The sequence below is a fragment of the Lissotriton helveticus genome, chromosome 10, assembly GCF_964261635.1.
Source record: "Lissotriton helveticus chromosome 10, aLisHel1.1, whole genome shotgun sequence".
In the NCBI taxonomy this organism is placed as follows: domain Eukaryota; kingdom Metazoa; phylum Chordata; class Amphibia; order Caudata; family Salamandridae; genus Lissotriton; species Lissotriton helveticus.
Genome location: NC_136071.1, coordinates 167,699,386 through 167,723,160, shown reverse-complemented (window position 1 = coordinate 167,723,160; position 23,775 = coordinate 167,699,386). Strand labels below are relative to the sequence as shown.

The window sequence follows — 23,775 nt, the reverse complement described above, 5'->3', positions numbered from 1 at the left end:
AGCAGCCAGTACTAACCAAAGTTCTGGCAAAATCATGTCAAGTAACACAAAGACAAAACAAACTCAGTATGGGTATTATATGGAATCTCTGATAGAGAAAGATATTGGTAGAAGAGAGTGTTTTTTCGATAATATTATGTAAGAGCTCATGTAATTGTACACGATTACTCTTATCAAATTTACAAAATGCTTAAGGATGTTTGAGTTTATGAATCTAAGCATCACAGAGCTCTTTTAATGATGACGAGATAGTTAAGAAAATCCACCAAGAAAATTGTAAAAATCAAATTGATTAAACAAAAGCTAAATCTATGAGGAGCCAATATTAGCAGGCAGTACAGGATGCAAATGAAAATCTAATGCAATAATCTGATGAAGTTGGCTGGACATTCTACCACGGATCTGTTTAAGAGTTCAGAGGGAGTTAGGAGGATCCATCAGCTGGACATCACTTCTGAAATTCCCTCTAAATATTGAGCTAATTGGGAAGATCTATTAAGGTTATCGTACCATTAAAGTAAAGAAGGGCTGAGTATCATAAACAATTCATAAATAGAGGATGTATCCAGTTGCAAATTACTTATACTATTCTTTTCTTCCATGTTGTTCAGTGTACAGTGAAAGTTTACTTGAATGAGATGTGTCAATCTTTTTGTAGTCATAGAGAATTAACAAGCAGGAGAATTGACATGTTTGTTGGGGCCAGTTACTGACAAGAGACCCAATTGGGTCATAAGTGTGACACTCTGGAACATGTATCTGTAGGTTCCTTGCGATTCCTCTTAAAAGCAAACTTAGCTACAACAACAAATAGCAGGTGCTAGCACTTCACAATGTATTTATCAATTGGATTCTAGTCTTAACTGAAAGTAGATACACATATTAAATAATTTTCATAATTTAAATGAGCCTTTGGTTCAAAAAGAGATTCACTCGGGCTATACCATATCCTCATGAGAGACAGTCTACTGAGGCTTTTGACATAACCCCTGCTGAATACTCCTTTTGAATTGTTCTGATACAGCTTCCAAGATGTTGCATTACAACTAAATTGGTCCAGATTACCCAAACATGTACAACATGAGACACTAGTTGCTAACTCTGTAACAATTCTTCTGATAATGATTGTGCCTAAAAATATAACAGTATAACTGAACAGTGGCGGCTTGCATAGGGCGTGCTGCGGGCGGTGAGGCAGGGTGGGGGAGGGTGGGGGGCTAGTAAACTCGGACATACGACGGAACAGAGGAAAGTAATTCTCTGTTCTGTCATATGTCTGAGTTTACTACCCCCCACCCTGCCTCTCCCCAGCCTCGCAGCATGCCCTATGTGAGCCGCCACTGTAACTGAAGGCCACTTTAGCCACAGTAAGTCTTGAAATCGCTATCATAATAATGTCCATTCCTTATAATACTCTTTCAATGCTAGCCATCTCTACTTAAATCATGTCATGAAGAAGTTATAGAGACAAACTAACGTTCCAAATCTTTACAATCATTGGCAAAGCCAGCAGTTTCACCTTTCAGTGGAATACGCAGAAAATAGCTGACACATTGTTTGAGGAAGCAATGCGATAGGTTCGGCCAGTGGTATGGCTATAAGATACTGTGTCAGGTGGCTTTATGATGTATACTTGTTAAATTTGTTGAAAGAGAAACAAGGCAATTAGTCCAAATGTAAAGAAGTTCCTGTACTTTGATCTTTGTGTGGTCTGGCCTGCAGCAGCCAGGCATACTTAGGCAAGTGTTAATCTCATTTACAAAAAACGTATCCCCTCATTGTGAATGGGGAAATCCAGTGGAAATTTTGTAAATAATAAGGGCCTTATTTATGAGTCCGTGGAACAGTTTTGGGCTGCTGTTGCGGCATATTTAGTGAAGCATAGGTGGCGGAAAACATGCCCCCTGTTGCGCCCTATTTACAAAGTGACGCATCTAAACAGTTGCGTCACTTTGTAATTCCCTGCTCTACCTTTTACCTGCATCAGGTATGGATTATATTTGTGTTATGTACTTTAGTATGCATTTTATATGTATGTGTTCTATATTTTTTGTTAAGTATTGTACGCTTTTTTTTTAAATATATGTATACATTTTTTAGAAATTAGTAATTTTTTTTAAAGTAAATTATGCGTTTTAGTACCGTAGCAGGTTGTGGGTTTATAGGGGAATAGGGTGGGAAGTAATTTAATTATAGTAAATCAAATAATATTTTTTAGGAATTATTAATTATTTTTATTTATATTTTGTGTTTTAGTTCTGTAGCGCAGTGGTTCCCAAACTATTGACTCCCGAGGACCCCCGTTAAGTCACCACTGGAAGCCTGGGACCCCCAAGTAATTTGTATGATTTTAATTTCAAACATTAAAACAGTAATTTGAAAAAAACATAAACACACATGTGCACACAAAACAAATACTCAAATTACTGAGTATTTTAGGGGCATATTTACAAGCCCCTATCGCCATGGGAATGTCACTTTTTGTGACAATCCCGTGGCAATAGGGGCTTCGCCTTATTTACAAGGCAGTATTAAGCCACTTAACATGGCTTAACACTGCTTCGTAAATAGGGCCCCCTTTCACAAAATGCTTAGGGAGAAAGGGGTGGGCACTGGGTGTTGCGTTAGGCGTTCCACCGCAACACCCATTGATTTTGACGCTGCCCTCTATTTACAAGGGCAGTGTAAATAGGAGGCAGCGCCAAAATTAAGACCAGGGAAAACCAGGTCTTAACTTGGCTAACCAAAGAGAAATGCTTTATTGCTCCTTGTTTTTGCTTTTTCCATGTGTGCTGCCTTGTGCAGCACACATGGAAAAAGCAAAATGCATTGGATTGTTTATGTTCAGGAAGGTGACAATTCCTGCACATGAACAATCTTTTAAAAAAATAGCATTTTGTAACACCCATGTGTGCTGCGTTAAGCAGCACACATTGAAGTGACAAAACTGCATTTCGAGATTGTTTATGTGCAGGAAGGGGGACCTTCCTGTACATAAACAATCTTCTCCTGCACGCAGACACCCTTGTACTATGGTGCAAGGGTGCCTGTGTTGCAGCTACACTGCTAAGTGTAGCACCAGGACGGGAGGAAATGCAGGGCTGCACCATATTCTTGTAAATATTGTGCAGTCATGCATTTCTGCAGTGTCGGAGCGTGTCGTTAAGCCAAGGAGGCTAACGACACGCTCCGTCACTTCTTTTCTAAATATCCCCCTTAGTTTAGTATTTTATTTTGAAAGAATTTGCAAAAAACAAAACATTTTAATGAGAAGATTGGTGCTGCATCTCTGTGGCTAACTTTTAAATGGTTGGTTTTATTTCACAGTACGAGGCTCCTGCTCCTGCCAGAGCCAGACTGGAAATCCAAAGCTGCCCTGGCAAATGTTTTCAGACCAGTCCCCATACGGTGCACACCAAGTGCAGTAAGGGCACCTGAATACAACAAAGGGGGTTTTGGGAGGCTCTCCCCCCAAAGAAATTTAGGAAACAATGGTGCAGTCTAAAACACATTTATCATTATATATTGAATTGCATTAGCTTTTAACGAATAGTAAACACAGTCCTTACTTTGCCCCAGGATATAACAATCTTTGTTGGGGTTCTTCAATGGTTCCCTTATTATCACCCTCCAACAGTGCCTCTCATCTCTCCATAGCCCCTGTAGTCACATGTATTTCATTTGTTTTATAGCATCTCTCGTACCATTGTAGGATATCAGAGCACTTTACAACACACACATATAGAGACAATGAATCAGTGTATAGAAAATGTTACATAAGGCAAAAGGGGCTACAAAGTGTAGGATTCACAAGTCATTCATACTGGTAGGCATTTTTAAATAGTGCTTGGTCTGGAGAAGCACAAACTTGGGATGCAGAAAATAAAACAGTAGCTAACATTGACTTTAACAATAAAAATGTATTTCCACCCAAATAAACCTTTTTAGCAGCATCAGGATAATGAAAGACTGGGAAAAAACATGAGATACTAACTTGTACCATGCAGTTTGCAATCAGCTCTTTGATGAACGTCTATAGGTCACTGTGCTAGATTACAATGGCCACTTATGAACTGCACAGTAACAAAAGAATCTCTGTGACAAAAACAGTAACCCACGCACCTATGCACATAAAATACTGTTTTTTAAAATGCATGGTACATGTTCTTTGCACTAGGCATATTAACCCTCTGTGCTACATTAGATAATTCAAAGCTGCCACTGGACAAAACTCTCATCTCTCTCTAGTAGGTACATTAATCACTGATATTATCTTGACACGTTTATTGTTGCTTGAAAACTATTAATTATAGAAGGAACTTTGCAGTGCTTTTAAAACTGCTGCTTGTGGACCCCCTGGGAATGTGTCACAGACCCCTGGGGGTCCGTGGACCACAGTTTGGGAAACACTGCTGTAGTGGGTTGTGGGTTTATAGGGGAATAGGGTGGGAAGTAATTTAATTTTAATGAAGTTCATTTTGAATTATTGGTATTAATATATATATATATGTTAATATATTGTTAATTAATTAGTAAATGGTAGTTAATTAATATTAATTGATAATTATATTATGTGTATTAATGTATTATTGGAGTGGGTTGTGGGTTTATAGGGGAATAGGTTTGGGAATAATTTATTTGTAATTAAGTCATTAATAAAAAAATGGGTATTGATAATTAATTGTTTTGTTAATTAATTATTAATCGGTTCTTATTTTTATTATAGTATTTATTGGTATTGATAATTTATTGTTAAATAATTATAAATTGCAAATACATTTTTATTAATTGATAAATTGAAATTTTATGTGGAGTGAGTTGTGTGTTTATTAGGGAATAGAGTGGGAAGTATTTAATATTATTAAAGTAATGAATACTTTTGATATATTTGTAGTTTTTATTGTATTTATTGTTAATTTACTAATAAATAATTATTTAATTACAATATTTATTTGATTTATAAGTATGGTATTTTTAACACCTACACTATCCAACGCTTTCCCTACTGTTGCACTCTCTGGATTGGGGATAGTAATTTTTACCCCTACGCTATTCCACGCTTGCCCTACTGTTGCACTCTCTGGAGTGGAAATAGTCACTTTTACCCCTAAGCTTACCAACGCTTTCCCTACTGCTGCACTCACTGGAGTGGGAATAGTAATTTTTACCCCTACGCTATCCAACGCTTTCCTTACTGTTGCACTCACTGGAGTGGAAATAGTAATTTTTACTCCTACGCTATCCAACGCTTTCCCTACTGTTGCACTCACTGGAGTGGGAATAGTAATTTTTACCCCTACGCTAACCAGCGCTTTTCCTACTGTTGCACTCTCTAGAGTGGGAATAGTAATTTTTACCCCTACACTATTCAGTGCTTTCCCTTTTGTTGCACTTTCTGGAGAGGGAATAGTAATTTTTACCCCTACTCTATCTAGTGCTTTACCGACTGTTGCACTCTCTGGAGAGGGAATAGTAATTTTTACCCCTACGCTATCCAACGCTTTCCCTACTGTTGCACTATGTGGAGCAGGTATATATATTAATTTATATGTATATGTTTAATTTATTTTAGCATCATATGTATTAGTTATTATTTTTAAATATGTTTTTAATAATTTTAACTATTATTCTTTTAATTATATGTATTATTTACTTAATTTTACATTATTATTAAAACATTTAAAAAACGATATTATTAACATCGATATTTTGACAACAATATTTTTTTCTCGATATTTTTGTTCTTACCATTATGTAGATTGGACGATTTTTGTAGGTCGATTTTCTGTCCGTCGCTATTTTGTCAGACATTCGGTTCCATGGCGTGACTAGTAGTGCCATAATATTCAGTTGAGTATTTTTGGTTGCTTAATGGGCGTTGAACCCAAAACATAATTCACAATATATACTCCTCAAACCAGTCCCTTTTGGTATTTAGTGAATTTTTGTAATGAAAACACTGGATTTGATGTATATTGAGAGTTGCTAAATGAACCTGATTTCAAAAAAAAATTCCACACTCCATATGCTTGCGGTAGGTCTTCAGTCTGTCATAATCATAGTCTGTGGCATGCCTCATTTATTAGAGGCCATCATCTATAGAGTCACTTTAATTGATTAATGTAGAGATGAAGGGTGCCATTGCTGGTATACTCATATTGAGAAAGTAGGTTTTTCCATGTATTTGAAGGAGACATATTTTTCACATCTTAGAGGCCTTATGACAAGTTTACAGCTTTGGCAAGGTAGGACAGAAAGCGGGGCTGCTAAGAATTACTTAATTGTACTTGTGGTAATCAATATGGTATAACATTCTATCATGGGAAATTTCATGTTCTTCTATTGCTGTATTAGTGTTTTGCAGTGGCCCTGCCGTTGACACTAGTGAACTATTGGTTGGCCATAGATTTTGCTCACTTGAACTCTTGGCATTTGAAATAGCTATGTGCTCAAGCGTCCAATGTCTACATAACTTACACATGATAAATAAAACATTTTTATCTTTCTTAAGCCAATCAACACTAATGACGGTGGTAGCACCCAAGCTCCTTAGGAAACAGTAAACTAATGCTTGTTTTAAAAACCATGCTTAGGAAATAGGAAGTGTTTGGAGACGTGTCTGGACAAGGTTTTGTAAATCCTTTTTAAATTAGCATTATTAACATTCAAATGTTTTAGGTCTAGGAAGATCAATGACCCAGAATGGGGAAGCACCAGATTTGTGAATCATGCCCTTCAGGATTGTAGGCCCATAAAGTATACGTTCTGGATCTAAGAGTTGGCTGAGTAATACGATCTCTTGCACTATGTGGGCGATGTATATGTGTCAAATAAATAAGCTATATATATCACCTATGGGGTTTCACCTCTAACCTTCAGTATTTTCCATCAACTGTAGGCTCCTCCCACATATGATGCACTGATGCAGATGGAGTACTTGGAGATGGCAATTAACGAGACCCTCAGAATGTACCCCTCTGCAGGACGACTTGAAAGAGTCTGTAAGAAGACCGTGGAGGTGAATGGTGTAACAATCCCAAAAGGAGTGGTGGTATTGATACCGTTATATCCGCTGCATCGGGATCCCGAGTATTGGCCAGAACCAGACAAGTTCAATCCAGACAGGTATCATTCATATATAAAGGTTGCAAGAAGGGGAGAGAGAGTGGTAGCAAGGAAGTCCATTAATATTATGGCTAATTATCAATGATTCAAGTTTCTGAAGAAATTAGGGCATAGTGGACAAGAAAACTGGCATAGGAGAAGATAGAAAGAGTTTCAACACACTTTTATGAGCACAGGTAGACTAAACCAAGATTGTGGTCTCTTACACCAGACATTGCAGATCTAACTTGAGTTTTAACTGGGCACAGACATATGTTAGAAAACATTGTGAGACCTTGTGTTTTATAACCTCAGTTAACTGTAATCAGTAAGTTACTTAAACTGTTCCTCTCCTGTCTTACTTCAGTTTATGTAGGCAATATCTTGTCATTTTCACAATGTGTGTTTAATCTAAGCCAAAGGAACTGATTAAAATTGGCTTAAGGAATATGGTACGTGAAGTGTGTCTACTGCGCTATCATAGTGTCATCCTAAAAGATCTACAAAAGACTGTAGTCTGTGATGGCCACTGCAGGTCTATTTCTTTAGACTTCAGTCCTAAGGATATCTAAGAAATTATTTTTGCATTTTGTGACACGTAACGTACCATGCTGTCTGCAAGGGGAAAAAACAAGTGTTGGTAAACCTGTAGATGACAACAACACCGCTGTTATATATGGATCCTTAGAGCCAGAAAAAAAAGTCTACCAAACAGTATGTAGTTAAAACCACGCATCTTCTAAGGATGTACTCAAGAATATAAACGTCTGCACAATAAAGATGGGTGTAAACATATGGAGGCCAATTCACAAAAGTATTTAGGGTAAGTAGTTCTCTTTTATGTACTCTCACATACAATTTTAATGCCCAACTCTCTAACAATAAAGGGTGCAAAGAAGACATCGTCCTTCCTTATTCGTATATACATATTCTTATTTTAGCCCCATTCTAGATGTTTTGGGGCCAAATTGAAGCAGTGTAAGAGTACAGCAATGAATACAACAAGAATGCTACCTTGCATGTTTCAACATTTCTTCATGAATATCCCCTTGTATGTATCCTGCAAAGTGAATTTCGGTGCTTCATTTGTAAAAAAAAAAAAAATTAAAAAGAGCCAGGGCCCTTGTCCGGAGGGCACTGCTTCTTGCAACAACCATTGCCCTTGCCTGTTCTACAAAGTTGACAATTTGGACTATTCCAGGCTTCCCAAAGCTATACCAATGCCTGGGCGGCCGGTATTAGTCATTTTAACTGTTTAAATAAGTGTACAACTATTGGCGTTCTCATTTCAGAATTAAACAGACTGCGCCAGCATGATGCTGTACTGTCATGAGTAACGGTGCAGACAATTAAGTGCCCGTGCCGAGCACCGGAAACCACAAGCTCAAATGAAACACCAGTATTCTTAGGACAATAAGTTACAATCAGAGACCCCCACAGCAGGGTGCCTGGAACAGGAACAGAAAGGATCTCATTACAAGCTTCCCAGTTAATTGCAATTTGAGCGGTAACTTCTGTCAGGTCAAACCTGCCGATATTTGTCGGGGAAAAATGCTCAGAATTGTTCAGAACATGCTGATTTTAATTTGAGAAGAACCAAAATTTCCATGTTACCCCAGATAGTTGTAATTGGCTGCTGTTTACCACAACTGATAAAATTCTAACTTGGATTTTAGTAGGTGCAATAAATATCACACCATTTTCTGGCCACCACAATGAGGGCCAACATTGTTACACATGGAAAAGTTTGCAGGTATTGAATTGCCTTGCAGTCTGATCAAGAATTACCTTCTTGAACAGACTACATGTCTAGTTTTGGGGCTAGCCTAGATACACGGAGTGCAGATAGGTGCCGCAGGCCAGATTACATGCTCGGTTATGGGGTTAGTCTTGTAGCTCACTCAGGGGCAATAATTGCACTTTAGATTTTGATCATATATTTTAATATCTGCACCTTAGATTTATACTTCATCAAAACGGCATAGGGATTTTTAATTATGTTTGCAAATTTTAACTATTGTCAGTTTATGCAGGTTTTAGGCCTTTTTTGGTCCCCATAAGTACTTTCTATGCAGCTTATATGTAAATATGCATTTGTGGCTTCTATTGTAATGACTTTAAATAATCGCAGGACTTTAACTATTTATCCATCTGATTTTAGAAATTATTTTAGTAAACATTTCACAGTGAAACATTACATTCTGACAGTACAAAGTATTATCTGTAAAACAAAATAGTGCCAAGACACATCACAGAATATAATGATTTTAGGCATCACCATGCAGGCAATAAGAACAATGTTGGCCCTTAATATCATACTTCAATTAGAATACATAGTACATGTAATACTTAGTGTGCCACAAGAGTATGAATCCTCCCTCTTCAGCTTAGCACATATTATTAGTGACAAGATCCTGCACAACTATCAATACATGTGAAATCCCATTGCCATTAATCTTATGACATCCTTCTGCAGTGCCCCGGTGTAGCCCAACAAAGCCAGCAGGGGATCAGGGTTGAGCGAGAGACCCGTGATTTCATTTAACACCCAAAGGATTTGAGACCAGAAATCCGCAATCCTAGGACAGAACCAGGCAGCATGCAGAAAACCCGCTGGGTCCTCCCCGCTCGCAACGAGCCATGTCTCTCAGGCTGTACCAAAACAGTCTGTCCGGGGTATAATACACCCTGTTGAGAAATTTCAAGTTTATGAGTCTGTGTCTATTGTTTAATGAGACTTTCTGAGTGACCTCACAGCAATACCTCCGCTTAGCATTGTCTATAGCTACACCTAAATCACTTTGCCAATCCAGCCTGGCTTTACTGTACTGTGATCTCTTGAGACAAATCATATATGTCAGATTCTAACTTATGAGGAGATTTAGCAAGCAGTAGAAAAGAGAGGGAAAGTAACTCAAGGGGTTCCTGTAGGTCGTCGCCTAGTAGAGCCGCAGAGCATTACGTATCCTGAGGAAATGAAACTGTGAGAGTGGGTGACGTTTTTTCCTTCCACTGTTACCGCGGCCCACGCACGGGCCTTGCCCTCAAAGGACAAGTCACCCATGGTAGAGATGTTGAAGGACCGTAAAGCTCGCACCACCTCTCAATCTGCACTCATTGGCAGCCAGTGACACCATTCCACTGGCAGCAAGGGGGAGTATAAAAATACACCAGCTTGCCTCTTCATTAAGTCATACCATGCATGCACTGTCGAGTTGACAGAGTCCAGTACACCATTTCGTCTGATAGGATTACAGAACAGACTCTGAGGGAGCGGGTCTGGCTCGACTCCCACTTGTTTGATACACAAATAAGGAAGACTCTGTGGGCCATGCATCCAAGGATATGCATGGGAACACTGAGCTACTCTATAATACAACTTTAAGTCCGGAGCACCTAGACATCCCATAGAGTAGGTAAGAGTGAGAATGTCCCATTTGACCTAATTTCACCATTAAAGAGCGTATTATCTTGAAAGTGTGCATCAGAAGAACCATTGGGATATTTGAGAAGAAAAATTAAAATCTGGGCAAAACCACCATCTTCATCAGGGAGGTACAGCCCAACAGGGACGAGGGAGGCAAATCCAGCGGTCTATATATTCCTCAAGCATCTATCTATCTATCTATCTATCTATCTATCTATCTATCTATCTATCTATCTATCTATCTATCTATCTATCTATCTATCTATCTATCTATCTATCTATCTATCTATCTATCTATCTATCTATCTATCTATCTATCTATCTATCTATCTATCTATCTATCTATCTATCTATCTATCTATCTATCTATCTATCTATCTATCTATCTATCTATCTATCTATCTATCTATCTATCTACCTACCTACCTACCTACCTACCTACCTACCTACCTACCTACCTATCTATCTATCTATCTATCTATCTACCTACCTACCTACCTACCTACCTACCTACCCATCTATCTATCTATCTATCTACCTACCTACCTACCTACCTACCTACCTACCTACCTACCTACCTATCTATCTATCTATCTATCTATATCTATCTATCTATATCTATCTATCTATCTATCTACCTACCTACCTACCTACCTACCTACCTACCTACCTATCTAACTATCGGTCTATCTATCGGTCTATCTATCGGTCTATCTATCGGTCTATCTATCGGTCTATCTATCTATCTATCTATCTATCTATCTATCTATCTATCTATCTATCTATCTATCTATCTATCTATCTATCTATCGGTCTATCTACCTTCCTATCTGCCTCGCAGCAGTTGTGCTGGAGACAAAATGAATCTATTGAAGTGATTGTGGCAGATAGTGCATTTTGAAGCAGAATGACACATTAACATTTTTCAAGGAGGTAAATAATATTTTCGACAAAGGGTTGAAGACTCTCTCCCTTGCTGATCTTTCTCTGTCTCCTTCTCTCTCATTCCCTGCTCCTTTGTCCTGCTTCATTCGCTTTTCTTCTTTTTTAATACCTTTCCAACATTTTCCCTCTCTTTGCATGTCTCTTTCCATTGTTCCTCATCTGCTCCTTTACTCATCCTCTTTGTGGCCCCCACTCACTTTACATTGCATCACAAATAATGATTTTAAAATGACTAGCAAACAATCACTGCCTCAAAGTAATTAGAAGTAATTAGAAGCAGCCCCATGTGTAAGACATTCAAACTTTCGATATTTTCATAAACATTGCAGGCCGTATAAAGTATCTGGCACAGTTTTAGGCTGAAGTATTAAAGATATGCAGCATATATATTTTACCACCTTATACACTTGTAAATGTTTGTTTGACTTGAAACTTTCAAGGAATGGTTTGTTTTCGGCTGGAAATGTAGAAGGATTTGCTGACATCTCAGTTGTAATTAAAGAGCGCAACATAACACAACACACTAACATAACACAAAGCAAGATGACAACACAACCAACACATAACAGGGCACAGCCCAAGAAAACGGGCACAACAGAATGCAACCCAACAACCACAGTACAACACAACAATAACACAGTGAGATAATTGATCACAAAAAAACAAAGCAGTCCAAAAAACAACAAACCACGTCACAACCACACCACAATGAAACACAATAGATATACACAAATATTCTTCTTGCACATTAATACCTCCTCAAATTTGCCATGCTAAATAAAGGTGGTAACAGTTGTTTGTATCACACACTTCCTTACTTACAACCTATGACATACAACAACACCATTAAAAAGTATGCCAATGAAGGGGTGTTATAAATATTGGGGTTATTCGTTTATTGTAATTTAGGAAAACATTTAATATTAAAGTTGCGTATTTTCAGTCCTATCTCTATTAGTAAACAGAATTTTCAACTCCAACCTCCTCCCCATTGTCTTTAGAAAAAGAAAATGTCTAAACCACATAATAGTGCACATTTATCAATCCAGCTACAGAAATATGTCAGAAATATTTCTTTACTCCTTTAGTAATACGCCTAAATCTGGCGGAGCGGAATTACTGCATGGGATATCGCTCCGCCTCATTCTAAGTGTGCTGGTGTTCCTGCAACAAGTTTTCCCGGTAGTTGGAACACTGTGTCAGGTTTTACTGGGCTGTAATTCTGACAGGACAAATCTCATTAAGCTTTGGTTTCAGCAGAGCCAAGCCTCTTTCCTAGATTTTTCAGGCATGGAGAAAGAAGTGCTCCCATGCCTCCAGGCACTTAACTTCTACTTCGCGACCCTACTCCCCACATCCCCCTCCATGCACTTTCTCCACACACCGAGGTCACAGTATATATTTTCTTCCAATGTCAACCCTTAGAATTAGGGATTCTGTCTGGTTTTATGACCGGTGAATCCAGTCCACTCAATGATTCCCAGTTCCATGTGCTTTAACCCGTAATTGCACAATACTGGCAGAGCCGGACTGGTAACCAAAACCGGACCTGTCAAAGAGCTCAGCCGGGCCAAGGGAGCGGAGGGATGGGGGTGCTAGTGACAAGGTTTGTGCTGCTTTTGTTGCAGGGGGCCGATATTGCCACTCTCCTTCAAAACTGTACCCCAGTGACAAAAACGGCCCCTAGGGGTCTAAAACTGGCCCCCACCCTGACAGCCATGGGGGAAACGCTTTTGCCCGTCACGGCCAGCCCGGCCCTGAATACTGGTGTGGCGTTACCACACAGTAACGTTAATTCTGCATATGGACTATGTATCCTACCGGTACTGTGCAAGTTGTAATCAGGGACAAAGAAAATACAAATCCACATTTTACAAAGTGAAGCATTTGAGGGTGGGATTGGCTTTGACTATTGTGTACGTTAGTAGTTTCCCGGAAATATGCATTTTCTTCTGCTGCCCTAACTTCATCATGATGTTTCTGGAAAGATTTCTAAGCCAATAAAAACTATCAGAGCAAAATAAAAAAACATCTACAGCTAAAAAAGACTTCAAAGTTTTGCAGCTTTAAATCTGAATGTAAAGCAGTTCCATTCGAGATTTGGTCATTTTTTATTTTCCGTAATGTAGTATAAACAGGCTGACTATTTTTTAAGGTCCTAGTATTTCCAATGCAAGAAAGATTTCTTCAAAAAAGAATTGCAGAAGAGCAGCTGTCACCCACTTCAGCTACTTTCTTAAAGCAAAACTGTCACCGGTTCTTATGACTGAGATGTTTGTAAAATTCATTATCCGCATGCGAGCGGCGTTATTTTTGCGCTGTGCGGCTTTTTTCTAAAAGCCGCGTTACATGACGAGCTGAGCTCGTCATGAGCATGCGAGCGGCGAGCACGGAAGTGGTTAAGGTCTAGATATTCTCATGGTACCTCATTGAAGTTATGTCATCAGTCTTTTCTATGTCTTCCTCTAACTCCAACAAATGATCCTCAGATGTTTTCAAACAGCTCATAACAATTTTAGTTTGATAAGATAAACATTATTTGATTTTCAATCCAGCAGAATCAAACTCACTGAAATTGGCCTGTTTTGTCTCACAGTATCAGTAAGAAAGTTGTTGATAGAAGTGTCTGAAACTAATATATCTCTTTACATTACGGATTTTACTTCGCAATGCATTCACAATGCAGTCATTACAATGACCCCGTTGTCACAACGCGGTGCCATTACCACGCATGTCGTTACAACGACTTGCGCTACATGGTGCCTGGACTTCGGAATAATATGATTTACTATCCCAAATCCAGTATGTGCAATATTAGGGAAGTTGTTGGAGTAGTAAATCACACTATTCCTTAGTCTAAAGCGCCCTCTAGCGCAAGTCGTTGTAACAAGTCGTTGGGTAGTGAAAGGGCGAGATTTTGATCGATACCTTATATCTATTGATCCAAACCTCGATCTGGTCGACTGAACCTTTGTTGCCTGTCTTGGAAGAAAACAGTACACCTATCTGCAAGCTAGTTCACCCAATAAAGGACTCTACTCTTAAAGATCACGGACAACTTCTAGGTTTCAAAAGTTTATTGTAAAGATATAATGAGCTGCAAATACAAGCATCTCAGAATGAGATTCACGAGATACACAGGTCCAATTACATACATGTGCTCTCGAAAAGCCCTCAAACGAGCAACAGAAATCACTAACACAAGTTCTAAAAATAGCAAAGCTATCAGCATAGACGCATATCTCTCCTTCATTTAGGTTGGAGGAAAACAAACACAGGTTAGGCGTCCCTACCCTGTTCTAGATGGTATCCCTACTTAGCCAAATCCCAACCTAACAAAGGTGTCAGCAGTGAATGACCCCCAAGGGAAGTCACCCACTCTAAGTCTCTTGGTGAAAACCTAAAGTTCTCCAGTCATGACCCCTCACTGCCTACCCATCCGCTCTCTAAAGGGTCCTCAGGTCTCTGCTCTAACTCCACCCAGGGGTGCTGTCCCTAATACAAAACAGTCAACAACATTTGAGACGCCCCTTGCGAAACGCCTCTCACGTGGTGCAACTTCAGGCTTTTTCCATGATGCTTTGTCTTGGGCCTCATGCGTTAGAGTTGACCTTGCTTCTCAGACTCTTCTCCGGCCCGCTGATACCCCTTAAACATTCCAGAACCCTCCTCCATGTCTGGGCCGTCTACTGAACAGACCTCTATTCATTCACTTATAATTGGATCCCCCCTTTCCTGTTGCAGACAGATATCTGCCGCCAAGAACCCAACTCTCATAGACTTCTAAAAAGGCTTGCAACATTTCTCAGCCCAGACATGTACGTGTAAATCAATGCTAAAACATTTCAGGCCTACAATATTTCACATTATGATTATAGCATTCAACTTCTTCATTTAATTAAAGCATGTTAAAACTCTTATTCTATTATTTAGAAAACATTACTATAAATCATGGCCCATTAATGCAATGACCAAAAACGTTAAACAATCTGTGTCGTGAAAAGAAACACCTTCCCTTTTAGCTCCAGCTCTGGCCCTGTGGCCTACCACGTTCTGCGTTTTACCACAGACCATCTTATATGTTAACAGCTACACGACATAGATTCAAAATAATCACGTCTAATAAAATCATATAATGTCACACCTTTCTGTATTAGTTCCACTTCTACTTAAATCTCTATATTAGCTATACCTTTAGAATATAATTTCAGATACTATTAGCACTCATGGCATTTCTCTTCATGACTTGTGCTTACTATAGGTAAGTGTGATGTACTCATACATTTATATCAGTTTGCGCTCTCTCAGTTCCCCCCTTTGATGACCTCTCGGGGTCATCACTAACATTTAAACTGCAGTTATTGCTGGCATTCTCTGCGCTTCCAGAGCTCTCAGACTCCTGTACTGATTATCTTGTATGGCAGCCAATCTCTGCAACTGTTCTCTTTGGGCCCTTTCTGACCTTCTTGCTCTGTACCATTTGAATACCCTCACCAATCCCCACAATACTATCCCACAGATCAATATTATGATGATAGGCTTTAGGATATACCATATAAAGCTTTTGCCTAAGGTGGAAAACCACCCTCCAACTGTACTCATTCCGTGGCCCACCTTTTCCCAGACATTTTCTCTACTCAAGTCTTCGATCTCTTTGTGTATATTAGTTATGTTCTTAATAACCTTCTCAAGGGGTTTTGAAAGGTCTGGAATGTAAGTGCAACATTCCTGGACCTTCAAAGCCTTACAGACTCCGCCCTCTTTTGCTAATAAGACATCTAATGCAAGCCGATTTTGAAGAACCATAGCCCTTATCGATTGCATCTCTCCTTCTACCAGCATTAAGGACTGTGCAGTGCTGGCAGACAACCTGTCGACAACTGTTGCCAGTCGTCTAATTTTAACATCATTAAGGATTATTCCCAAAAGAGGGAACATAGCTCCAAAAACATCTCCAACCATTTCTGCATCGCCCAAATCTCTCCTTCCCCTCGATGATGTCTGGCCCTCAATGATCAATAAGTCTTGTGCATGATATATTTTGGGGAAGACAATTGCCAAGTAACATGATCCATACCAGTTGTCAGGTAGTCTCACGTAAGCATTTCTTCCACATACAAAATACACATTTGGAATCACTTGCATTCCCTTCAGGAAATCCTTAGTGTAGTACTCTAAATTAAAAGCATGTTCACAGTCAACTTCACCCACGTATACATTTTCATAATACGTTTTGGCTCGGTGAAGACATAACTTTCCTCTCTGCGTTTTATCTAAAGCTATTGGACCACTACTACCCTTTCTCTTATGTGACTTCTCTTCCTCGGTCCAATCTAATTTCCCTTGTCCTGATTTCTTCAAAATCTTTTGTCTCCTGTAACGATCATCCACCTGCCCTATGAACTTCTTCTCGACTTCTGACACCTTGCATGTCAGGTTATTTCTACGGGCATGTGAAGTATCTAAGGTAATCCAAGGAATGAAGAACTTGGCCAATCTGTCTTCACTCTTCCAGTAATCCCATTTATTCATCTGCTTATAATTTGGGACTTCTGGCAACACTGAATCATAATTAGAGAAATAGTATTCAAAACTATCTCTCTCATAAAATATACTAAGCAATAAGCTACATGTAATGCCATATGTCAGAGGGAGGTGATGATATCGAATTCCTTCATCTACAGACGCAGGCAACTGCATGCAGACGTAGCAATCCTTAACCTCCATGGCATCCACGTATTCATACAAAAGTTTAGCATAAGCATTCGACCTAAAGTCTCCTTGGGACTCGTCTACATGTAACCTGCGGGCTTCTGCAGCCAATAACGCTTTCTCTTGAGTGTTTTCCCTTTTCTCACCAGCAACAGTGGGTGTAAGCGTTACTACAGAATTCACATCAGTTACCTTCACCTCTTCCTCATGTCCCTTTACATAAGAAATTGTTACCACTAAAGCTATTAATATTATCACTCCTACTATTAGTGTACCTATTATACATTTAGCTCTGCGGTTCGGGGTGCCGGCCTCCATTTCGTCAGACAATCTAGCTTATCCCTTTCTCTTTGCAAAAAGTTCTTTTCCTCTCGTTCCTTTACAGTCTCTTTCAATCCTTTTTTGTCTTTAGAATCCACACAGCTGGAGGCTGACAGCCTTTTTCGCAAAAGTCCTTTCACAGTTCAAAAAGACAACCCTAGCCCTTCTCCATCAACTCAAGGGATTCCCTAAAATTCTCTGCTTCCTGGGCGCTAGGTAATCTTCTTTTTCTGCTTGCTTTATTTACAAAGTCCTTTAACAGTCAACTATCAGATTTGTGGTTGCAGCTTCAATAGCATAGTTCAATATTTCCATGCGAAGAGTATGCTCTTCATGTGCTGTTATCTTTGTACCAAAGTCGGGGAATTGCAATTCTGTAAGAAACATGTGTTTTAACTTGCTGAGGCGGGGAGGTCTGGGGAGCACGAATGTTAGTGACCCTTCTTGTTCGACACCGGGTACCAACAGTTGTATTTCCACGGTGATAATGGGCTCAGAACTGGACACCACCACCGCTCGGATCCTCCCTGTCTCCGGTTTCACAGACATTTGTCGCCAGATATGTCCACTCAGGTGTGGAGTATCTTCTGTTAGGCACACGCACTCTTCTTGACCTCCTTCGGTCTGGTGCTTCAGCGCCCTGAGCACCTTCTTCTGGGTCTGAGTCTTCTGATATCGGAGGAAGGGTTGCTTCTGGAGTTGACCTCAGGCTAGAACTTCTTCTTTGCGGCCAAATTGCTTCTCCACGTGCCCTTCTACTCCTTCTCCTTCTGGTCTGTTCTCGCTCTCTTTCAGACCTGTCAGGGTCAGACTCGTACTCCCAGCTGTCTTCTCCTTCTGTAGCGTCTTCTGTTTCGCTGTTGTACTGACCGTCCTCAGCTTGGTCAGACTCGTTCCCTGCTTCCACTGGCACCTCTACAGCTTGGCTAGCCCCCTCTATAGCTTCTTGGTCTTCAGCTGGACGTCCATCCGAGAGAGGAGCTGTTTCCAGAGGTGCTGGAACCCTTTTCGTATGTGACGCGTGTATCCAATTGGGCAGGCCTCCCACCTTTACAGCTGTACTTGTGATCAGGATGACCTGGTAGGGCCCACGCCAACGAATATCCAAACAGTTTCTTCTCACATGTTTCTTCACCAGGACCCAGTCCCCAGGATACAGGTCATGGCAAGGGCCCTGGCACGCTGGAACCTCTGCAGCCTGCACCTGAAGGGACACAGAACGCATGGCGTCAGACAGCCCCTTACAATAGTCCAGGATCATATCATCTGTGATATTTAACAATGCAGTAGCTGGAATAGATGGCAGCCTCATTGCTCTCCCCATTAACACCTCATGTGGTGACAACCCTGTTCTTCTGTCTGGGGTACTACGAAGGCTCATGAGGACTAATGGCAGGGCATCAGGCCAACTCAGGGTCGTTGAGGAGCAAACTTTCGCTATTCTGGACTTGATCGTTCCATTGATCTGTTCCACAATTCCTGAGGCTTCTGGTCGGTAACTGCAATGGAGCTTTTGATCTATATTCAGTGCAACACAAATCATCTTCACAAGCTCACTGTTAAAATGTGTTCCCCTATCTGATTCCAAAAAGGCCGGCACCCCGAAACGAGGGATAAGTTCTCTAAGCAGTAACTTAGCCACTGTGAGGGTGTCGCACCTACGTGTAGGGTATGCCTCAACCCATCTGGAGAACACACAAACAACCACCAGGACATAGCGAAGGCGGTTGCATCTTGGCATTTCAATGAAATCTATCTGCATTCTATTGAATGGACCTCCAGACCTTCCTATGTGACTTAGTGCAACTGGTGTTCTTTTTCCTACGTTCAGCTGCTGGCAGGTCACACAACGCTGGCACACTGCTTCTGCTGCTATTCTAAACTTAGGATTGTACCAAGTCTGTCTAAACACTCTCAGCATAGCATCTCTCCCTAAGTGTACGGGACCATGTATGAGTCTAGCCATTGGACTCACCATCTCATTGGGTAACACTGCTCTGCCGTCTGCTGAGACCCAAAAATGAGTCTCACCCATTACACATCCTGCCCTTTCCCATGTTTCTTTTTCAGAATCAGGAGCATTTTCTTGCATGGTTGACAATTCATCCCAAGTATCAACAGTTTCCAGTATCATGGCTAATTCAGTTCTTACATTTATTCCACCCACATCCACCTCTGTGAAAGAGTAACCTTGTTCTGCGCAATACCGCGCAACTTCATCAGCATATCTATTGCCTTTCGAAACAAAGTCCTCATTTTTGGTATGTGCGATGCACTTTACAACTGCGATACTTGCTGGACATTGCAATGCTTCTAACAACAGGCGCACAAACTCTCCATTGCGAATGGGAGAGCCTGAAGAAGTCATGAACCCTCTTTGAGACCATAACTGCCCGTAATCATGAACTACCCCAAACCCGTATTGGCTGTCGGTGTAGATGGTGACTCGAATTTGATTGCCTGCTAAGCAAGCACGTGTCAGGGCAATAATCTCGGCTACCTGAGCGGAGTTTACTCCTTCCAGGCACCCTGCTTCCACAACTCCTTCAATTGTACAAACAGCATACGCTGCTCTCAACTGCCCAACTTCGTCTCTTACACATGAGCCATCGACAAAGAAAACTTCGTCTGGGTCGGTCAGTGGCTCATCTACGATGTCGGGTCTGGGTTTGGTGCATAGTTCAGTCACATCGAGACAGTCATGGTCTGTATATTCATCATCATCATCAATATCATTTGGAAGTGGCATTAAGGTAGCAGGGTTCAAAACAGAGCATCTCTTGAGGGTCACGTTCTCTGCAGCAAGAATAACTTGCTCATAGCGCGTGAGCCTGCTATTGGTCAGATGCTGTGTTTTGGTCCTGGTCATCAACAGTTCAACAGAATGTGGCACGCACACCTCTAACGGGTGCCCCATGACGATATTTTCACATCTCTCAATGCTGACACCCGTTGCAGCAACGGATTTGAGACATCCGGGCAACGCTGCGGCTACTGGGTCTAAAGTAGCCGAGAAATAAGCAACTGGTCTACGGGCATTCCCATGGATTTGGACCAACACAGACAACGCACAACCTTCTCTCTCACAACAGTAAAGAAAGAATTGTTTATTGTAATCAGGCATTCCCAATGCCGGAGCACGACACAGGTCCTCTCTCAGCTGTAAGAATGCCATCAAACAGTCTTTGTCCCATGGTACCGGATCACTCACCTCTTTGTGCGTCAGTTTTTGCAAGGGCTTTGCTTTCAGTGAAAAGTTCACGATCCACTGTCGGCAATAACCCACCATCCCTAGGAACATCCTGACCTCTCTCTGTGTCTGAGGCGCATTCATTTTCATGATCGCCTCTATCCTGTCTGGTGACACCTTTCGTTTGCCTTTCTCAATTCTGTGTCCCAAATACTGTACTTCTGTCAGGCAGTACTGCAATTTTCCCGGGGACACCTTGTGCCCATTGGCAGCTAGGTGATTTAACAAAGCAATGGAGTCTTCCCTGCAAGCTTCTTCTGTTTCTGACGCCACAAGGAGGTCGTCTATGTACTGGACCAGAACTGACTTCTGGGGCAGCACTAGACTTTCAAGATTTTTCTTCAGAAGCTGGTTAAAGATCGATGGACTCTCTGTATACCCCTGAGGGATACGACACCATGTTAGGACGCGATTTTCCAGCTTAAATGCGAAAAGAAAATGGCTATCTTCGTCCAAAGGGATCGAAAAGAAAGCCTGGCAAAGATCGATCACAGTGAACCACTCTGCTTGGAATGGAATCTGAAACAGTATCACTGATGGATTCGGTACCACTGGACAACATGAAACGACTATGTTATTAATCTTTCGAAGGTCCTGCACTATCCGAAATTTCCCATTTGGTTTCTGCAGACCCATAATCGGGGAGTTACATGGACTACCCACGATTTCTTTCAGTATTCCCTGTTTAATCATGGACTCGATCACGGGTTTTATGCCTGCAATCGTTTCTGGAGTCAATTTATACTGGGGTGTTCTTGGGAACTCAGCATGCGGTTTCACTACAATTTTCACTGGGTCCACCCCTTTGACCAATCCAATCTCTTCCCCAGTGAAATCCCATACCTCTGATGCCACTGTCTCTCTCAAATCCCAGGGAAGCTCGTCTACTGTCAAAGTAGGGTACAGCTCCACACATATTCTTGAGTTTGCAACTTTGAAATCTGCATCATCATCATTAGTCAATACCTCCACTCCCTGGGGTGTACAGTATATAGTACAATTCAATTTACACAACAGGTCTCTTCCTAGCAGACACACAGGGCTTGAATCGCAAACCACAAATTGGTGCTCATCGCTGTACTTCCCTATTTTCACCTGTACCGGTTCTGTCAATTGGCTGGTTATTCTCCTGTTTGCGACCCCTACCACCTGTATGGTCTCTCCAGACATGGGCAGGTCTGGAACTGCAGCTGATCTGATCGTGGATCTAGTGGCTCCTGTGTCCACCAGAAATGTCGTAGGGCACCCTGCTACTTCTGCTTCCACATAGGGTCCCCTCTGATCTACCTCTAAGGCTGCCCCGAGGGTGCAGTCTTCTCTTTCCACTCTCTGTCCGGTTAATGGGTCCACATAATAGCATTCTTCCCCTTCCATAAACAGGGGCATTTGTCTATAGGTCTTACCCATACTCCCTACTCGAGGAGGTTGCGGGAACTGGGCTCGGGGAGGAGCCCCCCCCCCTTTGAGCACCTTTCCTTGGTATGGCGTCGCCCCTCTCATAGGTGCGCTCTGGACCTCTTCCTCCTCTATCTCTTGCTCTCCTATCTCTACATTGTAAGGGCACTCGCGTTTCCAATGTCCCAACTCGTTGCACTGGTGGCACCTAGTCGTTTTCTTCAAGGTAGCTATGTCTACTCTGGGTCTAAAGGTAGTACTCTCCTCATTACCCTTGTTCTGACTGTATTGCTTCTTACCTCCTGTACCTGTCCCTTGCTGCTGTTGTTGCGGTCCCCCCTTTCCTGCTGTCTGCAATTGTACCACCATCAGCTTTTCTTTTAGTTTCTTAGCCTTGGAGTCTACCTCATCACAGCAGTACCTGGCATATCTCAGTATTTCATCTAGGGGTTTACTTTGCCAACAAATCGAGTGTTGCTGAATCATTAAACTAATATCCGGTCTCAGTCCCAGGACGAACTTGGACACAAATTGCCCTATATCTTTTGGATCCATTACATCCAAGCCGCTATACTGTTTAAACGCTTTCAGCAATCTCTCGTAATATTCGTGAACTGTCTCTTTGGGTTCCTGTCTCGTTCTGTCTATTCTGACCCAATCTATGTCTTGCATTGGCACTTTTTCTTTCAGCCAAGTCATCACTCTCTCGAATTTTGCCATCACGATCTCGGACGGCCCATTAGTCCTAGCATCTCTCTCTGGCTCCGTTGTGGGCCACTCAGCGCTAACCTTGCATGCTGTCCACAGATCTCCTGGTACTACAATGTCAAACAGCGTGTTCAGATCTATCCATAGGACTTTTGAGATCTTTACAAACCTCTCGACTTGCTTGTACCACTCCACGGGGCTCTCTCGTAACTTGGGGAAAGATGTGGTAAAAGCAGCTAAATCTCCCCTACTCCAAGGGACATGTACATAGCTCCCATTGGCAACTTCACGCAAAGGGTAAGCTTCTATTCCCTGCTGTCCTGGTGTTATACCAATCATGCTTCTTCTGCCGGTCCCTTTCTTGGACCACCTCTCTTCCCATTTATCTAGTGCCCTCCATGTCCTTATTCCAGTAATCAGTTCCCTTATGTGTGTTTTCAGCCCAATCGTTCTCCTCTCATCTAGATCTCGATCTGAGTAATGTAGCCTGTGGTTACCCTGTAATGCTTTGGTTCTTGACAAGTCCACCATATATTTGCCTGCTAGTTCGACTAACTTCTCATGGACTGCTCTCGCCTTTCGTGTGATGTCCTTTGCCATATACAGTATTTCATCCTGTTCATACATTTCCATTCTTTCTAAAGGCAGGGTACCATCTACCATGTCATCCAGATCTGACCTTAAGCTGGAGACATCAAGTCTCTTGGCTTTTATCTCAGCTCGCAATATGTCTTTTGAAGGGGGCTCACTGGTCTCCCTACCATCCCAACTTCGAGCTCTGCGTTTGGGCTCAGGAGAATTAATGGGTGGCCTCCCTTGCTCCCATCTCTCCAGGTCCCATGCTCGGCCATCCGATCTTGGAAGGTGATGGAACACGGGCCTGTTATCCCTACTCTCTCTCTGCCCACTCTCA

At 41.4% G+C, this 23,775-nt stretch overlaps 1 protein-coding gene across 1 annotated transcript in view; it reads left to right on the top strand.

The window, feature by feature from the left end:
- Positions 1-23,775, top strand: part of LOC144786060 (cytochrome P450 3A21-like) — a 261,578-nt gene that overhangs the window by 220,881 nt on the left and 16,922 nt on the right. The window contains exon 11 of the mRNA XM_078665005.1: positions 6,899-7,125. Within this exon, the coding sequence (XP_078521131.1) occupies positions 6,899-7,125 (227 nt within the window). The remainder of the gene's footprint in view (positions 1-6,898; positions 7,126-23,775) is intronic.